The sequence below is a fragment of the Myotis davidii genome, unplaced genomic scaffold (genome assembly GCF_000327345.1).
Source record: "Myotis davidii unplaced genomic scaffold, ASM32734v1 scaffold570, whole genome shotgun sequence".
NCBI classification, from domain to species: Eukaryota; Metazoa; Chordata; class Mammalia; order Chiroptera; family Vespertilionidae; genus Myotis; species Myotis davidii.
Window position 1 is genome coordinate 4,098,306 of NW_006283631.1, and position 20,485 is coordinate 4,118,790.

General features: G+C 40.2%; 1 protein-coding gene across 6 annotated transcripts in view; it reads left to right on the forward strand.

Annotated features, from left to right (window-relative positions):
• VEPH1 (ventricular zone expressed PH domain containing 1) overlaps nucleotides 1-20,485 on the forward strand; it is a 209,373-nt gene that overhangs the window by 178,468 nt on the left and 10,420 nt on the right. For all 6 annotated transcript variants that reach the window (XM_006753823.2, XM_015565560.1, XM_006753826.2 and 3 more), the window contains one exon: nucleotides 6,832-6,949. In XM_006753823.2, coding sequence (XP_006753886.1) covers nucleotides 6,832-6,949 — 118 coding nt within the window. The remainder of the gene's footprint in view (nucleotides 1-6,831; nucleotides 6,950-20,485) is intronic.

Here is a 20,485-nt window from a genome sequence, read left to right on the forward strand (position 1 = left end):
ATATATACCCTTCCTCCCTTCTACTCCCTCCAGAAATCAGTGGGGAAAAATATCCTCAGGTGAGGATTTTTTTTAAAAAAAGGAAAGCCCCTCCAATGAGCTCTTCCACATCAGCACCCTGTGATCTAGCACCACACAGTAGTGCATAATTGTACTAGATGCTCAAGACATGGTTGCTAAATGCAGGTGGCCATTATCAATTAGAAAGAAAATCACTGCAATTCTTTGCTTTCCAATGTGAAAGGAGATCCCGTGGGTGCTGGCTTTCACTGCCAACAGTCCTGGTGATTACATTTTACCACCGTCACCACTATAGAAATGTCAACGTTTTCTTAACATTTTGAGAACTGGTAATCATCTTTTGTCCTTGCTTCCACTTTGATTTTTTTAAAAAAATGCTTTGCTGAATTTAATGGGCTAAAATATTTTAATTGCATTTATAAAATACATTTATTCAATTTTACTCAATGTGCCACCTTTACTTTCTAATCAATTCATGTGTTTTTATTTGCTTTTCTATAAATGACTTTATATAAACTCTTGCCATGTTTACCGCCAACATTCTGTGATGGGATTATTTTTTCATGATCCTTAGATGAGTGTGAAAATTTGACTTTTTGAACCAAGTCAAATAATCTATCACATTGGTTGTTTCTTAAATAAAAGCATTCTTTAGAACTGCTCTCTGAAGTGAATGAAACAAAGATGAGTGCCTTCTTCCAGCCACTCAGAGCCAGACCAACAGTCAGATTTGCCAGGACTTGCCAAGAAACAACCCAGGGCTTCCCAACACACAGGGACTCCAAGGATAGGAAAATAGTCATGTCTATGTCGTGATCTCCAGTAAAAGTAAGAAGCTTGCTACACTGACCTCATCTACTCATGTGTGCCTAGAGTTATCTCACTAGTTTGGAAGAGAAAAGGGGAGACAGTGCAATACTGAACCACACTGAGTTCTTCCAGATCAGCACCCTTGCTGCCTCTGCTGAGAGTCTGTCTCCCACCTGTTGTCCCACCCTCCCTCACACACAGCCCAGCCTTCTGCCAAGTTTCAGAAAAGGCCCAATGAGTTCCATTTTCACACTTCACCTCTCCCTTCCATATTACACAATCTGGAATAATAACATCTCTGATTTTTAAGAATGGAATTTTTGCTCTTGCAACCAGATTATATATGTTGTCATATGAAACCTATTGTAGTTAAGCCCATGAGGGCTGACAAATCCCACAAATACCAATTAATGGAGACAGATCAGCCAGCCCCACATCTGTTCCCAAGGGTGTAGGATTAATTTCCCAGTCGGTGAATATCGGAAAACCTGGGGGAGCTTGTTTAGAAATGCAGGTTCCCGGCCTGAACACAGGCATATAGGGTTAGGTTTCCAGGAGTGGAATCTGTATCTGGTGTTTTTAACAACTTTCCCTGGACTCCTGAGCACTGGCAATCTGGAAAAGCTGAGAGTCTTGAGAGCATGAAATCAACATGCTATCATGATGAAGTTAGACCAACATTTTTCTTCAATTACTAACATTTTATTCTAAAAACTTGCTTCATAAAATTAAGTAAAATGGATTCCTATAATACACATAGAGACGCTGCTACATATTTTTTTAAAGAAATGTGTTCTGAAAGAGCTTTATGGTCATAGTTGAATAGACATAAAAAAAATGAAACCCTAAACCCTATGTTTCATATAAATTAGAGATAAAGTCTATGTGTCTCAATTAGTAAAAATTTATAAAAATTTATTGAACAACTACTATTGGCACAGTGCTATGCTAAGTATTTTCCAAAGCTACGAAATAAGTCAGTCTCCTTGCTAAAGAGCTTTAATCCAGTTGAGTGCCAAAAGATTCATACCAAAATAAGTTTAATAACAATCACAACCAAATACTAATAATGGTATATTTCAATTTTCCTCCATGAGGAGTAGTGTGGACCCAATGAATTGCTTTCTCACTTCCTTGGAATACAAGACTGTGTCTCCTTCATCTGTTTGTCCTTGGTTCCTGACACAAGTTACTGTAAAGGCTAAGTGTTATGAATTGAATTCAATTGTATCATTATTCAGAAATTGAAATAAATTTAAAAATTAAATTGTAGCATAAATATTTTTTAAAGTTCCTTTCTATTCTTTTTTTAAAATATATTTATATTGATTTCAGAGAGGAAGGGAGAGGGAGAGAGATAGAAACATCAATGATGAAAAAGAATCATTTATTGGTTGCCTCTTGCACACCCCCTGCTGAGGATCAAGCCCACAACCCAGGCATGTGCTCTGATCAGGAATTGCACCATGACTTCCTGGTTCATGGGTCAATGCTCAACCACTGAGCCATCCCAGTCAGGCCATAAATATTCTTTAGAGTCCTTTCATTAGTATATTCATTCAGTCTACAGTGTTTCTTATAAGACACTATGCCTACAAAATGTAGGACAATATAAATAATATGAAGATGAATAATATAGAAATGAATCATTCATTTTCTTCCCTCAATAAATATACTTCACACCCTGGACTCCCTATAATTAGAATGTGTGCACTGGAAATAGCCATAATCCCCTGCTATTATGTGAAAATATTGGGGATTATTTATACTAAAAAAAAACAACAAAAAAAAAACCTCTCCTTTATGTTTCTTAAACACATACTTAACGTATGTGCCTAGAATTGATCCTATTAATCACAGGCACACAGAGCACATGAGGCAATCCTATGTTTGTATCTGTGCAAAAATAACTTTAGAACAGAATTTAAATGTGCCAGGATCTAAACTTCTTCCAGATGTATGCTTTCACTGACTTTTGGAAAATTGCTTCTCAGTGCCCTCTCACAGTACACAGACCACATTATAACATCCAGCGGCCACTTTGCACTTTTATGGAATCCATAGCGCTGACTCATGCTGTCACTGTCATCAAAATAATGTTGTAAATACCCTCTCATCTTTCCATGCTGCCTGGCTGATTTTTCCCTGAGGAGGCTTCACACGGGACTTTTTATGTAGTTTCCCAAATTCCTGCTCTCATTAATGATTTTCTTCTAAAACTGGTTAAAAACATTATTTTCCCTCCAGGGGCTTTTACCCCTCTTGAATTAGATGGTGTTTATTAGAAAAATCCTTCTTAATGGCATGCTTGCTATGGTTACATATATTTTTCTTTAAGTCAGCAGAAATAATTTGGACTTCAAAATTCTTCGGGTTTTATTGAGGCCTGATTTGAAGTGCTCTGGGAAGAACGTGTCCCCTCTAAGTAAAATCATTATCTTCATGGAGAATTGACCAACAGGGTGACCTTCCCTTCTTCGTGGCACAATCTCAGTATTGATCCTCAATGCTGCATAACAAATACCACAAACCTAGAAGCTTAAAACAACATATATTTGTTATCTCACAGTTTCCTCAGGTCAGGAGTCTGCTTGTGACTTAGCTGGGTCCTCTGCTCAAGGTCTCTCAAGGCTACAAGCTATTGTCTGGGCTGTGTTCTCAGTTAGAGGTTTAAATAGGGAGGATCTGCTTCCAGACTCACTCAGGTTCTTGGCAGAAACCATTTCCTGGGGTTTGTTGGAATAAAGGCCAGGATTTCTTACTGGCTATTGGCTGAAGGCTACCTTTAGGTCCTGCAAGGCCACCCATAGTTCCCTGCCATGGGGCCCTCTCCATGGGTCTTTCACAACTTGGCAGTTGACTTCTTCAAGTCCAGGAGGAGGGTCTCCCTTTGCATCTAGCAAGACAGGTTGGGGTGTGTGCGTGTGTGTGTGTGTGTGTGTGTGTGTGTGTGTGTGTGTGTACATTATGACAATCATAGGATTGATGTCCTATCACTTTTGCCATATTCTTGGTTAGAAGAAGTCACAGGTCCCTCCCACACTTAAGAGCAGGGGACTCTCCAAAGGAATGAACACAATTATTAGGGGGCGGGGTGTCACTCTAGGGTCTGTCCATTGCAATCCCATTGAAATGAAGTACTTAGAGAATGACTGACTCTACTTAGATATGAATGACTTTTATTACTCTGCTGGAGTGTAGCTGTCTTAAAGGAAGTTTGCAATTCTCTAATCAAGTCCGTCTTAGTTCTCTTGTCTTGAAAAAAGAGGGAAGTTGTGTAGAAATTCTTGGGCAATGCCTGGGGAAGCGACAGGACCCAGGAGGGTAAAGAAGATTAAGTAGAGAAATAATGACCTCGAGGCTATTAAGAGATCAAATTTTCAAACATTTAGGTATCACTGGCTGATGGTTTGTTTGCTTGTTTTGTGGTTTATTTTGCTTTGATTTCCCACCAATATTTAGAATTGCTTGCATTTCCTCCATCTCTCCATTCAAGGTGGCTGTTCTGCTGACTTTAACAGTTTACAGAACCATCTCTCTTCTTCACTCATTCTCTCTGCATGACACCTAAACCCACTGAAGAGGGAGGATCTGTAACTGCATGCTTTTGACTCCAGAACGTGAACACTTGGGATGGAGCTTGCCATCTGCCTTAAACTTCTTAAATAACTCTTTACCAAGAAAAATGTGGTTTATAGGTAACAACCTGGGACATTTCTGGTCTCAGGACAGGAAAAATAAAGGAACCCTTAAATATTAAATACTTTGTTTACTAACAGTATTTGTGGTGAATGAAAAATTGAACTCTAATTGTGTGGGAAAATAGGGAAGTGATTTGCATGCCAATGGCCAAGAACAGACTTCAGAGACTTAGCAGTTTTGAAGCTGGTATTTATGAACATCTGTTTTTCCTCCATAAATTTTAATATGCATTTCATCCTTTGAAACCTACAAAACTCCCAGGTACTTCTTCAGTCTTTATCTTGGGGACATGGTTTTAAGAAAATAATGTTTAAACCTCCTTTTTTTCATTAAACACATTTGAAGTCACTTTTGTTGAAACAACACTCTGCATATACAGTGCCTGATGGAATGCCTAAAATATGGTATTAAATGTTAGCAACTGGAAATGCTGTGTTCAGCATGTGGAGCTCCAAGCACATGAGCTATAATAATCTCAGTAAAGGATGTTTGAAAAGTATTCATTTCTAGTCCCAGTTTATACCTTATTCCACATGTATTTATGTAATGCTTGCTTATGTGACAGGCACTTTTAGGTGCTGAGTTTGCAACAGCCAATTCAACAGACAAAACCTCTGCCCTCGTTGGGTTTATGTTCCAGTGAGTGTGAATGTTCTCTAAAAAGAAGTCCTTTTAAAATTCTCACTATACTGTTTGTATAGTCTATCCACAAACTTTTCACTGGGCCTGCAAACCAATGACATTAATCCATTCCTGATGTCGGACTAGACTCTGGGAATACAACTGTGAACAAGGTAAATATATGTCTACCCTCAATGAGCTTAGAGTCTAGCATACTTCTCACTTCTGTCAACAGATATAGACCTGGGAAACCATTTGTCCTGGGAAACCTAGTGTGTCCAAGAGCTGAGGGGTGAACTGCTTACGGTGGACCTAAAATAGAGGATGATCAAGTAGATACCAAGTACTACTTGGGTACATGGGTATCTGCTTATGGTGGACCTAAAATAGGTCCACCATAAGCAGTTCACCCCTCAGCTCTTGGACACACTAGGAGATGTTACTATGGGTAGGAGAGAAGAGTATGTGGGCCAGCCTGGCAGGTGAGGCTCAGTGGTTAAGCATCAACCTAGGGACCAAGAGGTCACCGATTTGCTTCCCAGTAAGGGCAAAAGCTGGGGTTATGCGCTCGATCCCCAGTCGGGGGCATGCAGGAGGCAACCCGTCAATGATGTTTCTCATTGGTGTTCCTATCTACCCCTCTCCCTTCCTCTCTTGCTCTAAAAATCAATAAACATATATTTTTAAAAGAGTGTGTGGGCCAGTGGAAAAGAAATAAAATCACAGCTCCACAGAGGATAAACACATAAGTTGGCTGGGCACATGCAAGGCTAGCAAGAACATTAATTCCCTCTTAAGAAAGCAACCTTTTAAGAGTGCAGTTCTGGCCGTCCTGTAGCAAAGGATACACGTCATTTACATAATAGCAAAGCCTCGGGAGTACAGTAGAGCTATTTAATTTGGTTAGGCTAATCATTTTCCATCCATTCACAGTGTAATGGAAACTCTCTCCTCTGCCTCTTAAATAGGGACACACTGGCACAATGCCACAGGACACATAAAACATGGTCAGTCTTCTTGGTGTGTCAATTCTACTCAACCATTTGGAGGGGAAAAGGTTAACTAATTTACTGATATGTAATTTAAGACATTATTTCCCATTAAAACCAATAAAGTCATATTAGGGAATAGATTATAAAATTTGCGTAGACTTTTAAGATAAAACATACAACTAAAGCAATACTGGGGCCAAGGGCTGAAGGATTAAGCCCTTCTTCATGTTTTCCACCAATCCCCTGCAAACCAACCTAATAAAAATAATTTTTTGATAGGGATAATTGATTCTCAAGTTCATGTCAAGGGTAACTAAAAGACAAATCCCCCAATAATGTTCCTTTTAACCACACTGCCACCTGGATATCCCCTCTTTTTAGAAATTCTGGCACTGTGTCTAGATGCAATAACATTCTGGGTACTTCAGGCTCTAACCCCTCACCACTTACCCTGTGCCCAGCCCTGGGGCCCATGCCCATTGCATTTAAGACACTCCCGGAAGAATTTGAGACGCTGTTCTTTTCCACAGTGAGGGGAGAGGGGTCTTCTCAACACACCCTCCTCTTCTTTAGCACTGAGACTGAGCATTGGCCATCCTGCGTCCAAGGCCCCCTTTCCAGTTTCAGGGTGCCCTGCAGCAGGCAGATCCGCTGATGTTCCCTGTGGTTTGTGTTCCTGAAACAGGATCTGGACCAGGTACAGCTCCATCTGGAAGAAGTGAGGTTCTTCGACGTGTTTGGCTTCAGCGAAGCAGCGGGAGCATGGCAATGCTTCATGTGCAACAACCCTGAAAAAGCAGCCGGTGAGAGACACCCCCTTACTGCTCCAGATCATGTGTGCCCCTGGGGATTGACAGGGACCTGTGAGCCCCCCCTGTTCTAGTTGGCCCTCTTCTTGCATAAACATCCTCAGTTGTAATAACGCGCAGAGGTGTGCCTGATGGCCACTGCTTAGTTCTGAGAAAGGCATCTCATCAAAGTGGGAGTGAGGAAAAGAGCTGCTGAAAGGGAGAGACACATAAACCAGAAATGAGCGAGAGAAACAATACCTTATATGTATAGCTGCCAAGAAAGCAGTATTAGCCACTTCGCCCTGGAACCATTCTTCCTTTCCACACAAATGACCCTGAGGGTTTGAGGGAAAAGGAGCATTCTGTCCAGAGCCTCAAAAAAAATGAGAGAGCCCTTAATGAATGAATGAGCACACAGACCATGTCATCTTCCAGTCATCCCTTACACTTTGCTTTACATTTAAACTGTGTAAAAAAAAAAAAAGTTAAACACTTAAAGAGAAAGGACTTATTTGAGGAGTAACTTCATGACTGGTTATTCTTTCCCTTCCTTCCTGCTGCCCAAGGAATTTAGTCTACTTCCCTGCCCTAAAAATAATAATTGTTCGTGAATATGAGCCAAGCTCTGTGTTAAACATGTCAGATACTTCATTTAATCTTCACAGTAATCTTATGAGGTTAGTACTAATACTATCTCCGTTTTTACTGGTGGTGAAACTGAGGCACGGAGCAACTTGGTAGGAACTCCAACCTGCCTCCAGAGCCCACAGTCTTTTTAAAAATATATATTTTATTGATTTTTCACAGAGAGGAAGGGAGAGAGATAGAGAGTTAGAAACATCGATGAGAGAGGAACATCGATCAGCTGCCTCCTGCACACCTTCCACTGGGGATGTGCCCGCAACCAAGGTACATGCCCTTGACCAGAATCGAACCTGGGACCCTTCAGTCTACAGGCCGATACTCTATCCACTGAGCCAAATCAGTTAGGGCCAGAGCCCACAGTCTTCACCATTTCACCCTTCTGTCCCCTGGTTATACCGGTCCCAATCTGACCAGTGGATATTGGGTGGTAATAAGCCTATGTTCAAAAGTGATGCTGGCCTCAGAATATGTCATCAGTGATTTCCCCTCGGAGAGGACACAGTTCTCAACACGAGCACTGCTCAGGAACTGCGATACAGACCAAGGAAGCAGTGTAAAAACACTGTTGAGCCCGGCTGGTGTGGCTCAGTGGTTGAATGTTGATGCATGCACCAAAAAGTCACAGGTTCGATTCCTGGTCAGAGCACATGCCCAGGTTGTGGGCTCGCTCTCCAGTGGGGAGTGTGCAGGAGGCAGCCAACTGATGTTTCTCTCTCATCGATGTTTCTGTCTCTCTCTAAAAAATCAAGAAAAAAGCAAAACCACTGTTGAGCACAAAACCACTTTGTACATGAGCCATCCTCGAGAAAGCCATTGATTATACCACCTGTACCTGTGCCTTTAATTTTAGAATTTTTGCAGCTTAGAGATTACCCAGTGTGGCAAGTTGATCCTCTTGCAAACTGCCAAAATGTTGAGGCTGAATAGGGAAAAAAAAAATGTGTTTATTTGGCCAGATGGAGATGTGAGGGGATTGCAGAGAAGCACCAATTAAAATGTATTACCCCATGGAAAAGGGGTGGATGGAAGAGGTTGGCAGATAAGGACGCAGCCTTGGTGAGGCAGATGGTTGGCTGGTTAGTCAGGATTGAGCTGATCCAGAGTGAACACCGCAACTTTTAAAAAGTTAATTTGAGCAAATGAGGAATTGGGGAATTGAATGTCTCCATTGTAAACATTTCTAATTTCACCTAGGAAAAGAGTTTAAAAGAAATGTTGAGAACATGGTGAAGTAAGGTGCGTATCATAGATGGTCTGAGCAGCCTTTCAGAATTTTCATTCCAAGCGAGCTGGGTTCTTGTTCAATAAACAGTTCATCGTATCTGGCCCAGGGAGGCCTCGGGAAAGGGATGGAAAGTTAAAAATACAAAGTGTTCCTTTAATATATGTTTTCTCAAATTCACTGCCATGCACTTGAAAAGAATTATTTTGCACATTCTTTCTTATTTGTGTTTCTCACAGTTAAATATAGACTGAGAACATATAGCAATAAAAATTCAAACAAGGCCAATATTTTATAGCAGAACATATTGAATCAAAATGTTTGGCCCTGAGAACTTCAGTGTGCTTGGATTTCTTTGCTCATTTCCTTTTGCTACATGAAAGGGGGTTTGAGTCGGAAAGTCCTATTTTAAACTCAATTTTCACCAAAAGCTCTTGAATCCCTGAAATGTTTACATGGTTGTTGATCTTATCTTATTTTTATATAAGCATATAAATTATATATTTAATCTAAGTGAAAGGTCTAACAAAATACTGATGGTACATATATTATTCATGGAGATAATATTTGCATTCACATCCTGGTATAATTGTAAGTTTAAAGATGATCAAGACATAGGAATACATGTTTTGTGATTTGTTATGTATGTCTGGCATAGTAGTTGCATCTCATTTTTCATTTATGTAATGCACGTTTATTGAGTTGGTTGAATCCCTCCTACAGGCCACATGTTGAATAATGAATAAGTACAATATCTTTGCTCCAAATGGAGACATAATCCAGTTAGGACTAGAAGACACAGATAGAAAAATCTAGCATACTTCCTAGTATATTTTTAGCATGCAATAAATACTTGTTGAGTAAGTGAATGAAAGAATGAATGAATATTTAGAAATGGCAAAGCCAAAGCCTTGAATATTAAAGTCTGATGTTTCAAGATTGTAATTATGTGTTAAGTATGTCAAATACATCACTATTCCACACCCAGTACATCTGGAATCTGGTCAATGGAGGTTGGGGCTTGTTTCCTCCTTGAGAGAAGTCACCTCATGTAACACGAAGGGTCCACTTCCCTTTCGGTCTAGCGCTGGACATTCTGTGCCTCGCGAGACCTGTTACTCCTCTGGGTTTCAGTCAGCCTCAGGAAGGAGGGTCTAGAGAAGTAGGATTGGAGTCTAAGACAACAGGCTGAAGAAACTGGATTTGGGTTTGTTTTTTAAGGTACCGACAAATGATACAGTAACTGTTGTCAAGGATGTATTGTTCCAGTATTGAAAAAAAAAATATTTGCAGCATTTCCATATATGAGGAACACACACACAAGGCAATTAGAAGTTCAATTAGACCTAATGAAATATAAATAGTTCTTAATAGTGTGGAGATGGAACTATGGGACTCCAGAAATTGACAGACAATCAGCTAGCTTACATGGTCACTTAAGTACATTCCCCTCTTCAGGTAAAAATCTCATCACTCCACCAACTCTACCACCAACACACAGAAATATTCCTGTTTAATATCTGCTAGTCAATAAAATATATTTCTATTCAATTAGATGCAGGTAAAGTCAGAGGAAACTGAATGCTAGAGTAGTGTTAAGGTCCAAAAGTGGCTGTAATTGTTGGCATTTATCATGCTAACTCTGTGCTAAACTTTACATGCATTTTTTTCTTATTTTTTCATCATTAAGTAATTTTCCCAAGGTAACACAGCTACTAAGCAGAACTAGAATGTTAAAATCTAGGTTAATTCATCAACCTGAAACTTCCATCTGTAGACCAAATCCAAGTTAAGGACATGAAATATTGGAAATTCCAAGAATGATTATTCAAATTTCTTATCATGGAAAGACCAACGAATGAGCTTCCTCCCCGCCAACTTATTCTGCTTAAAGAAGAGCAGGGACTTTGTGCAAAAATGTGTGTCATGATTACGTGCGGGAAATGGTTACATTAGAAACTATGTCCAAACTCTCCAATTTCAGTTTCTGATAATCAGTTTATAAAAGTCCTGAATAGATTAGAAAATTACTGAAATAACTTAAGAGTCCTGGGGGACTTGCCTGGTAGTGTTTCTTGCCAATCCCTTTACGCCACACGAATGGGAGGATGGAGATTGAGCAAGTAGATTTAACAGAACAGCTCTTATTTCTGGAAAACCAAGCAAACTGTTTCTCAGTCACCTCCTGTCCTGGAATTGCTGGTGCATGTTAACAGTAGGAGTTAGTCAGCTGGCCGTCCTGGAACATGTCTGGCTTTCTTTCAGGCACATTTTTTCAAAAGAACAAGGGATAACTAGGTCATAACTTTCACTAATGTTCCTTGAGACATGTAGGATGCCTGTGCTCTTACGCCCTGCAAAAAACAACTGCAAGACGGCTCCCTTTTGGCACGTGTATCTTCCTCCACAAATCTGAGCACTCCCCAGGGTGATTGCTCTCTGAGTCATTAGATGTTTAGTTTCTGCATGTAATGGTCAATAGGAGGTCTTCTTAGGTTATAAAGAAAAATGAAAGGATTTTTTTTTCAGACAACCTGCTATCATGATTCCTCTTTAGAACTTGATGTCTAACATTTGTGCTATAAGAGCATGCTGTTATATCCATGGCAAGTAGACATGGTTTCAAAGTTACATCAGAATAAGAAAAGCCTTTGTAAGGAGATATGTGGCTATCCTTTGCTGGACACCTTCAGGGTGAGCTAGGTGACCTTCCATTCCAGATGGCAATGTAAAAATAGGCTAAATGACCTCTGAGGACCCAACTGTGGGACACAAATTGCCTTGTAAGTCCATTCACCTGGAACTTTTCCGTTTAATTTCAGTGTCAATGTTCATGGAACTTTAAAGGTGACAAAAAGAAAACCCATTTTGGATTTATGCAATGGCTGGGTTTGTGTTAGAATGCCTTCCCTCCTACCACATGTCAGAAATTGTCGTATATGCTAAGTGTTGTTAGAGCACCAAAACCAGCTCAGTGCTTGTGTAGGACATTTCTACATCTACATACTGCTATTGACTCCTGAATATGTATTGATTATGTAAAACCTCGGCCTGTTGTTTAAAGATACTTTGAGTTATTTTATGCCAAAACAAAAACACATTTCTCAACGGAGATATGTTGTTATCCTGGAATCTTCTTCCTTTCCTCCTCTTCCCATGGTTTATGCCTCTCTGGGCATTACTCCCTCGGTTAAATCTTCCCACTTTCTCAGAAACTCTATTGTATTGATTATCATTTCTCTCTCTCTAATCAATTCTCCATACCAACTGAATCCTCCCTTTGGCTTTAAACACACTCAACTGGTTTACTCTCTCCTTTCTCTTCACCTGCTGCCTCTCTCTCTCACCTCCTCATTAAAGCCCAATGAGTTGCCAATGCTCAATCTCTGCACACCCTTGCCTCCTTCTCCTCCCGACTCAACCCCTCTCAGTCTGGCTGCTGAGCCATTATCTCTACGGCCATTAAAGTCCTGCAAGTCACCCATGCACTGCATATGTTTCAGTCCTTGTGTTGCTTGCCTTGTCGCAGCATTCAACTCTGTTGACCATTTCCTCCTTCTTCAAACATTTTCTTCCTTGAACTTCTGTGACACAATCCTCTGCTCTCCCTCCGACTCTGTAGACACTTCTCAGCCTCCTTTCCAGGCCTGCCTTCCTCTCTCCAGCTATTCACTGTTAAAGCATCTCCCTCCTCCTCACTGTACACGCTATCCCCAGTCAATCCTGCAGATTCTGCAGCTTACTAACCACTTCGATGAGACAACTCCCAACTGTGCATATGCAGTCCAGGCCTCCCTTGAACTCTAGGTGTACATCTACCACGGCCTACTCAACTGCTTCAAAGGCACCTCAAACTTGGCTCATTAAATTAAAGCTTATGGTTGTCTCAACCTTGTCCTAAAAACCACTTGGTTTTCTCCCAGAATTTCCTATCTCAGTAAACACAAATCACTTATTCTGTTGCACCAGCCAGCAACCCACTCTTCTCTCCCTCACTCCCTTCCAATCCATCACCCAATATTGTGCATTTCTTAATTTCAACTCTGTCTGCTTCTCTCTAACACCCTACAGCAGTGGTTCTCAACCTTGGCTGCACATTAGGATCACCTGGGAATCTTTTTAAAATCCTGATTTCTGGGCCTCACCCTCTGGAAATTCTGTTTCTTTGTTACTAATGTTGTGGCCTCACCCCATAACAAAGAAACAGAATTTCCGGAGGATGAGGCCCAGAAATCAGGATTTTAAAAAGATTCCCAGGTGATTCTAATGTGCAGCCAAGGTTGAGAACCACTGCCCTAGAGGAAGATGCCATCACCTCTTACCTAAAATAAAGGCAATAGCCTCCTAACTGAGCTAATCTGGACCCTATTGATCTCCCTCCCACACTCAGAATGATTTCTTTAAAGCAAGAAGCTGATGCTGCCAGCCCCTACCCAAAACCTTACAATAACTCCCCACCACTCTTGTTTTGATGACCAAACTCCATAACATGCCCCTCACAGCCTCAAATGCAATAATCTTTCCAAGCCTCAACTTACCCCATGCGCTGTTCTTCTCTGCTCTGGTGGGAAGGACCTTCATTCCATTTCCCATACACACCCCACTTCTTCCAGACATCAGGCTTTTGTATGGGCTGTTTTTCCGCCCAGAGTGCTCATTCTCCCATCCTTGCCTCGTTCATGAACATAGATTTTAGCCTTCCCATTACAACTCAAATTCACTGCCATGGGGAGCCCTCTGGTAACTCCCTAATGAATACCTAGCTCCTCAAAGCACCTAGGACTTTTGCTCATCACACTTATTACAGCTGCCATCTTATTCTTTTTAACATGTGAGTGTTTGATGAATATGTATTTCCTCCAATAAATAGTAAGGTCTATGAGGGAAGCTCCCCTCATCCATCCATTCTCAATCCCTGGCACAATAAATATTTACCAAATAAGTGAATATCCAAAATTTGTATCTTCTCAGAAATTTTTTAGGAAAATTTTTCTTATGCAAATGGTAACAAAATATAAATTTATGAATTCACAGTAATACATTTCAAGATAAAAAATCATATTCATATGATGACATTTCTGGTGTACTTTGTGTGTCAAATGTATCCTTCATATAAACAATATCTTCTTAAATAAGTTATTTTCAAAGATATTATAACGTCATTTTATTTCACAGAGAGTAAGGTATGGTGGGTGTATGCATATAATCAAATACACACAGAGTGTGATGGTGTATATGTCATACATAAACTTTCCAGTGCAGACATTGTAAAACTTCTATTTATTGCCAAATGGTTTGAGGCCACAACCACAACAGATAGAACTTGTGTTAAATAATTCCATAAAAACATTATAGACCATGCCTTAGAATGCACAGGCAGGTGGGAAAATGGCTAAGATATTCTCAACTTGTACAACCCAAACAAAATGACCCTCCTTATCACAGACCTGGTGCCAGTATGTCAGATCTGTGTTTTGCCATGTAAGGAAAACTATATAATGCACAGGCAATGTGGGAAAGCACTCAACATTTTAAACTTTCTAAAATCCTAAAGCCAGATGTTGCCCATAATCCCTATCCATGAGATCATATCAATGGGATGACAACATGGGACCAACATGGGAAATGTGTGTGCAGCCTTTTCTTATTCAAAGGTCAATTCTAAGATTGAACAATTATTTCCATTCATTTCCACCATTCATGATCTTTTCTGATGGGTCCTATCAGTCATTACTTGGTAAGTGTGTGCCAATCTTCTTTCATATCTTCTCATAAAAGCAGAGGTGGCCAAGATTACTGCTCAGAACTACTGAAACTAAAAAGGTTACTTTCTTGGCAAGTGACTTTAGAATTTTTGTTTCACTGATGACACAGTAAATAAGCCAAATCCCACAAACATTGATTCTGAGCATTTTTCCCCCTGTAACTCTGTTGACTTAAGCCAAGAATATGTGTATGATCTTGTTCTACTACCTTATTTTTTAATTTCATGCAGAGACCATAACGATTTTTTTCAAATATTTTTTAAATATATTTTTACTGATTTCAGAGAGGAAGGGAGAGGGAGAGATAGAAACATCAATGTTGAGAAAGTCATTGATTGGCTGCCTCTTGCATGCCCCCTACTAGGGATCAAGCCCACAATCCCGGGCATATTCCTTGATGGGAATTGAACCCTGGACCCTTTAGTCCACAGGCTGAGGCTCTATCTACTGAGCAAAACCCACTAGGGCAACAATTTTATTACCACCATTGGTTTTGCAGTTTTACTATTTTATATATTATATGATCAATTACTGTGATTTATCATGACGCTTCCATCATATCCTAGAAGTTCCTAAGCTCCAGTATAATTGCCTGGGGATCTTGTTAAGAAGGGTGGATCCCTCACCATATCCAAAAATTGTGATTCAGGAGGTTTGGAGTGGTGCCTTGGAATGTGCCTTTTAATAAGCCAGCAGTTAATTCCAATGTAGGTGGCCCTCAGAACAGAGTTTGAAACCATTGCTCTACAGACTTACAAAATAGTAGTCCTGGGGCTTTTTAGATCAATATTTCAGTGATTGATAGAGAAGCCAAGAAAGCATATTACACTTTGATGGGCATGAAATAATTGAGAAAGGAAGCCATTCAATCACATGTAAAAGTGCCCTCAAAGGTCTGCTTTCAAATTGAGTTTGTCTGTAGTATTTTGGACCCACAGCATCTTGTAGGATGTTACAAAATCTATGCTTCCTCATTTATTCACTGCTGACAAGGTATGGCACTCTAAAACACTGCCTGGATATTCATAACAAACATGCCATTCACTACGATCCTTAGTGATTTCAAAAACCACAGACGCTCAGTCTGCTAAATGTGGCTCCCATGACCTCCTCATTTAATAATGCTTCTATCCCTCTTTAAGCATATTCTCTGCAATCATAGTTGGCTTTATTACAACTGGCACACTCACACACAAATCAGTAAAACCATGGAAGGAAATTAAAGTAAATTTGAGACTCTCAATACATACAAAGAAATTCCCTACAGACTATATAGGAGTTATAAGTCCCAGAAGCAAGGTTTTCAGGGGCGGGGGGTGAGGGGAATGTTAAGACATATATTCTCTCAATTTTTATTTAAAAATTATGTATTTTATATTTATAACTTTTCTTTCAGAATATGTCTTCTTCTGAAGGTATCTTTGTCAGTAAAGAGTATTTAAGAATTCAAATATCATGAATTAGATTCATGACAAGGTCAATTATGGGGTATTCATGCACAATGCAATACTTTCAAGCCAAAGTTGCATACGCTGGAAAATATACAGTAGAAGTAATTTCTGAGTCTGGAAGTCAGTGGGCAATGTGATAGTAGTTATGTGGGGGTCACCATCTACTGTCATAAGAACAAGCAGGAAATCTGGAGGAAAAGGGAGAACCACAGGTAGAGTGAAAACCATTCCCAACGCAGCCCAATCCATTATTGGGTTGGCTTGAAAATGGAAGTCTTGGTGAATAAAAGGACCAATTACTCAAAAACAGGAGCTTATCGCCTTTTGGGGACCTTGAGTTGCCTGTCACACCTTAAGTTCAAAGCCTGCAGTCCTTGAACCTTGAAAGGGTTCTTGTCTCACGCTGAATTCTCTCACTATGCCTAAGGCTTTCATGTATGTTCCCTTACAAGCTAGGTTGGAGGGAGAGTGATGGGTTTTATCCAAGAATCATGAGGATATGGTATTTTTAAAATCTAACTGTTCATCATTATAATAAAAGGATGAGGATGATCATTTTATGTTGATAATGATCATGATTATAGTAGCACCTTTATGGTGCTTTTATGTGACTTAAATGATGGTGGGTGAAGTCCACTGGGGTTACATGGCTTCAACTGTAAAATTCAGGCTGAATTTCAGCCCCTACTCACCGCCTTGGCTGTGTGCTCTACAGCAGTGAACAGCCTGCACAGCCATTCATGGTGGCCCTGTTGTTAAACACGACAACTCTAGAGAGGAGGAGGCTAAAGCTCAGAGAAGTTAAATAACTTGCACAAGACCAGTAAGCTGTTAGGTGGCAGACTCTGGACTTCAACGGAACTAAAACTACAGGCCTCTACCAGAAAAATGTTTTTGGTTCAGCCCTATATGATCTATTGTAATGAGGACTAGACATGAATTAAAACAAACCATATTTCAATAAATTATAGTTGGATAAAGACATTCAGAATTGCAAGCAATCTTAGAACAAGGTAGAAACCTTGAATTGTTGAATTCTTATACTCTGTGTATAACTACAGAAATTGTTATCTTTCATTACGCTACATTACAGAGTTTTAGGTTCCACTTCGCATGATGTCCAATGATCATGAGGATTGGTCTCCTGGTTCTCACTCCTCATCCCTTGCTCTCAAGTCCCACCAAATTCCATCACATAGAATGAGTGATAATTCCTAAAATACATTTGATGCCCCCTCTCTCAGCATTGACCCTCTGCATATGATTCCCCCTCCCACCACCCCCAGAATACCCTTCCTTCCTTTATGTTCAAAACTGCTCCTTGTCCCTCATAGTTCAGCTCAGTCAACATTGGTCCCAGGAGGTTTTCCTGCTTCCTACACCCCAGTTTAGAATACATGCCTCTCCTGTTTGTTCCAGTCCCCCCTTATCTCTGGCTTTTGGGATACCAGCAGGAGATAAGAGAGAAAAGCCGGGCTGGAGTGGCTCAGTTGGTTGAGCATTGGCCCATGAACCGAAAGATCACCGGTTCAATTCCTGGGCAGGGTATATGCCTGGGTTGTGGGCTCGATCTCGGTTTGTGGGGCTGCAAGAGGCACCTAATCGATGTTTCTCTCTCCCTCTGCCTTCCTCTCTCTCTCTCTAAAATCAATAAAAACATATTTTAAATAAATGAATAAAATAAAAGCATGTCCTGGAGGGAGGATTAAAAAATAATGATAATTTTAAAAATAGAAAAGAGAGAGAAGGAGAAATATGAGGCCCAGCTTCCTCTCTGCTTGGTCACTGCAGGTTGACTGTCCTCCACCCATAGCCACAGCTCCTGTCAGGCAGCACCCTCCACCCAGGTCTGCCTCTGGGTGCTAATTGTCCTCTCCCTTCTCCTTTTCAGGCAAATTATTGTTTATTATGCCTCCTCATAGGTTCTGGGCCCAGAGTACCACGGTGCTTTTCCTATATATTTCTCACATCTATGCAAATAGTCCCTTTATTAACTCACCAACCTGAGGTGCCATCTATCTCCTGCCAGGATCCTGCATGGAGCATAGCTGATACCATCTAGTAGCTGTGCTGACTGGACCTTCACAGGCCTTGGGCCCCTCCATCCTTGAAAAAACAAGGTCCTCCCTCATGGGGCTTCAGACGAACTTTAAAATAAAGCCCAGTATGACCTCCCCATGACCATGTGATACCCAGTCTCTTCCTGGATCTTGCACCTAGGAATGATGAATCACCCTCATATCCTCAGCCTTCAGCTCATCACTGTGCCCCAGCACAACTGCTTTATGACTTGCTTGTGAGTTCATTCATTCTTCCAGCTTCTTTAGGTGTTTTTGTACTTTTTCATGTGCTTTCCCTCACATACCCCTCTTGTTACCTCAGTCCTTTTCTGCGCTCTTCCTAGAATATGCTTTCTCCCTTCTTCAGCAGGGGCCTGGCTCTCATGTAACCTCCTCACAGCTAGAAGTAGCATTTCCTTTCTCCAAGTGCTATAATGTTTGGCTTTTACTTCTCCAGTGGCATTCACCAGACTCTATATTGAGCTGGAGAATTTGTAAAATACTTTATCTCCACAAGATGATAAATTCAAGCTCCCGCTAAGCTGGGCGTTATTAACCCTCAGATCCAAACACAGTGCCTTACAGCTTATCTGTGCCCAAAAGTATGCATAAGATGATTGGGTGGTTGAGAGATAAATAGATGCCTATTCTTTATTGCTTTATTCCTCCTGTAGTGGGGTTTCTGAGCTTTAAGATATCTGTTTGATAGTATTTCATTCTTATTCACCAACTTCATGTTGAGTAAGATTAACACCTTCAAAATTCATCTTTTATCAACATAAATATTTTCAACACTTGGTGCACAAAAGAAATACAAGTACTGTATAAACATGTGCATTAGCATTCTGAAAGACTTTTATGTTGAGAAACATGATAACAGCTTGAGTTCCAATAGCACTAAAGAATTCAGTTTAATATTCCATAGTTCTTTCAGCCAACTGATAATTAAGGAAAGGAACAGATCCAGCTTGGTAGAGAATGTCTTAGCCAAATTGTGGTGCTTTGAATGGAATAATGTGCTAATTGACAAGTGAGAAAATATTTAAATATCCTGCATGCATTACCTGCAAACACGGTAGTTTTAAACACATACTCATTCCCTCATAGTCTCATTCTACATCGTATTTTTCAAATGAAATATGATCATCCTTAGAAAGAATTAGTTCCATGTTTTAGGCATGAAGAGACTGTAATATCATATGAGAATCATTGCTTACAAAGGACTGCTATGGGCAACAGACCTATTAAAATGACACACGGTCAGTCATGCATATGCTAGACAAATTGAAAAAAAAATAAGACATGAGATAGCAGCTGGAAAAAATTTTAAGTCTTTCTTTTTTTGCCTCTTGAAATATTTTTAAGTTAATCCTACAGCTACAAATAACCTGGCTTTTACAGAAGTATCTAAAGCTAACTCTGATGCCTAAATTAGAGCCCTCACATGTAGCTATGTGAGAGTTCCTAAAACCCTCTCCACAGACCTTTAAGTCTTTGCTTAGCAGCATTTCTCTATAGTCCTTCTTCCTTTGTTCTCAAGGAAGACTATTGCTTCATCTTGAGTGCTTCGCTGTCATTATGGCCAAGCGGGTATGTGGGCATGATAACCCACCCTTACCTCGTCTCAAACAACTCCTCCAACTACTTTGCCAAGTGCTCCTCACAAACTGTTGACATATACTCCTCAAGTGAAACAGTTTGGGCCTGCCTTGAGGATAAATACTTGTAGCTAATCTCCTATGTGCCTAAATATTACCTAAATCAATCATGGTTTCAAATCAGCTCAGGTCTCATGGTTATCTCAAATGCTTCTTTGAGTAAATATGGAAAACTAAGACAGGAAAAATGTCCTGTTAGTAAATGACATTGCCTTAAATCATCTTTCCGTGAAAACCATGGAAGAAAGCAGTGTGATTACAAATTGTGAAGTAAAGTCTTTAATAAAAGTAGTGACAGGGGGTGGGGGGAGTGCTCTGCCACCTACCTAGTGTCCTCACATAAATTTCTTTGTTTTGACTTCGATCTCTCAACATTCTTGTTAAGCCGGAGAGAGCTATTATTATTTCTTCATTGTTGATCAGAAAACTGTAGTTGAGAAGACTCAAATCTAACTCTTCTGAAATTTTATTTTAAAACCCTTGAATATTACAATTAAGTTAGCAAATTTTTTTTCTAGTTTGATAGCATGGAAATGGTGTTAATTTTTTTTTTAACCTAGCCCTATCCAGTTTTGCTCAGTGGATAGAGCATCGGCCTATGGATTGAAGGGTCCCAGGTTGGATTCCAGTCAAGGGCACATTCCTGGGTTGCGGGCTGGATCCCCAGTGTGGGGCATGCGAGAGGCAGCCAATCAATGATTCTCTCTCATCATGGATGTTTCTATCTCTCTCTCCCTCTCCCTTTCT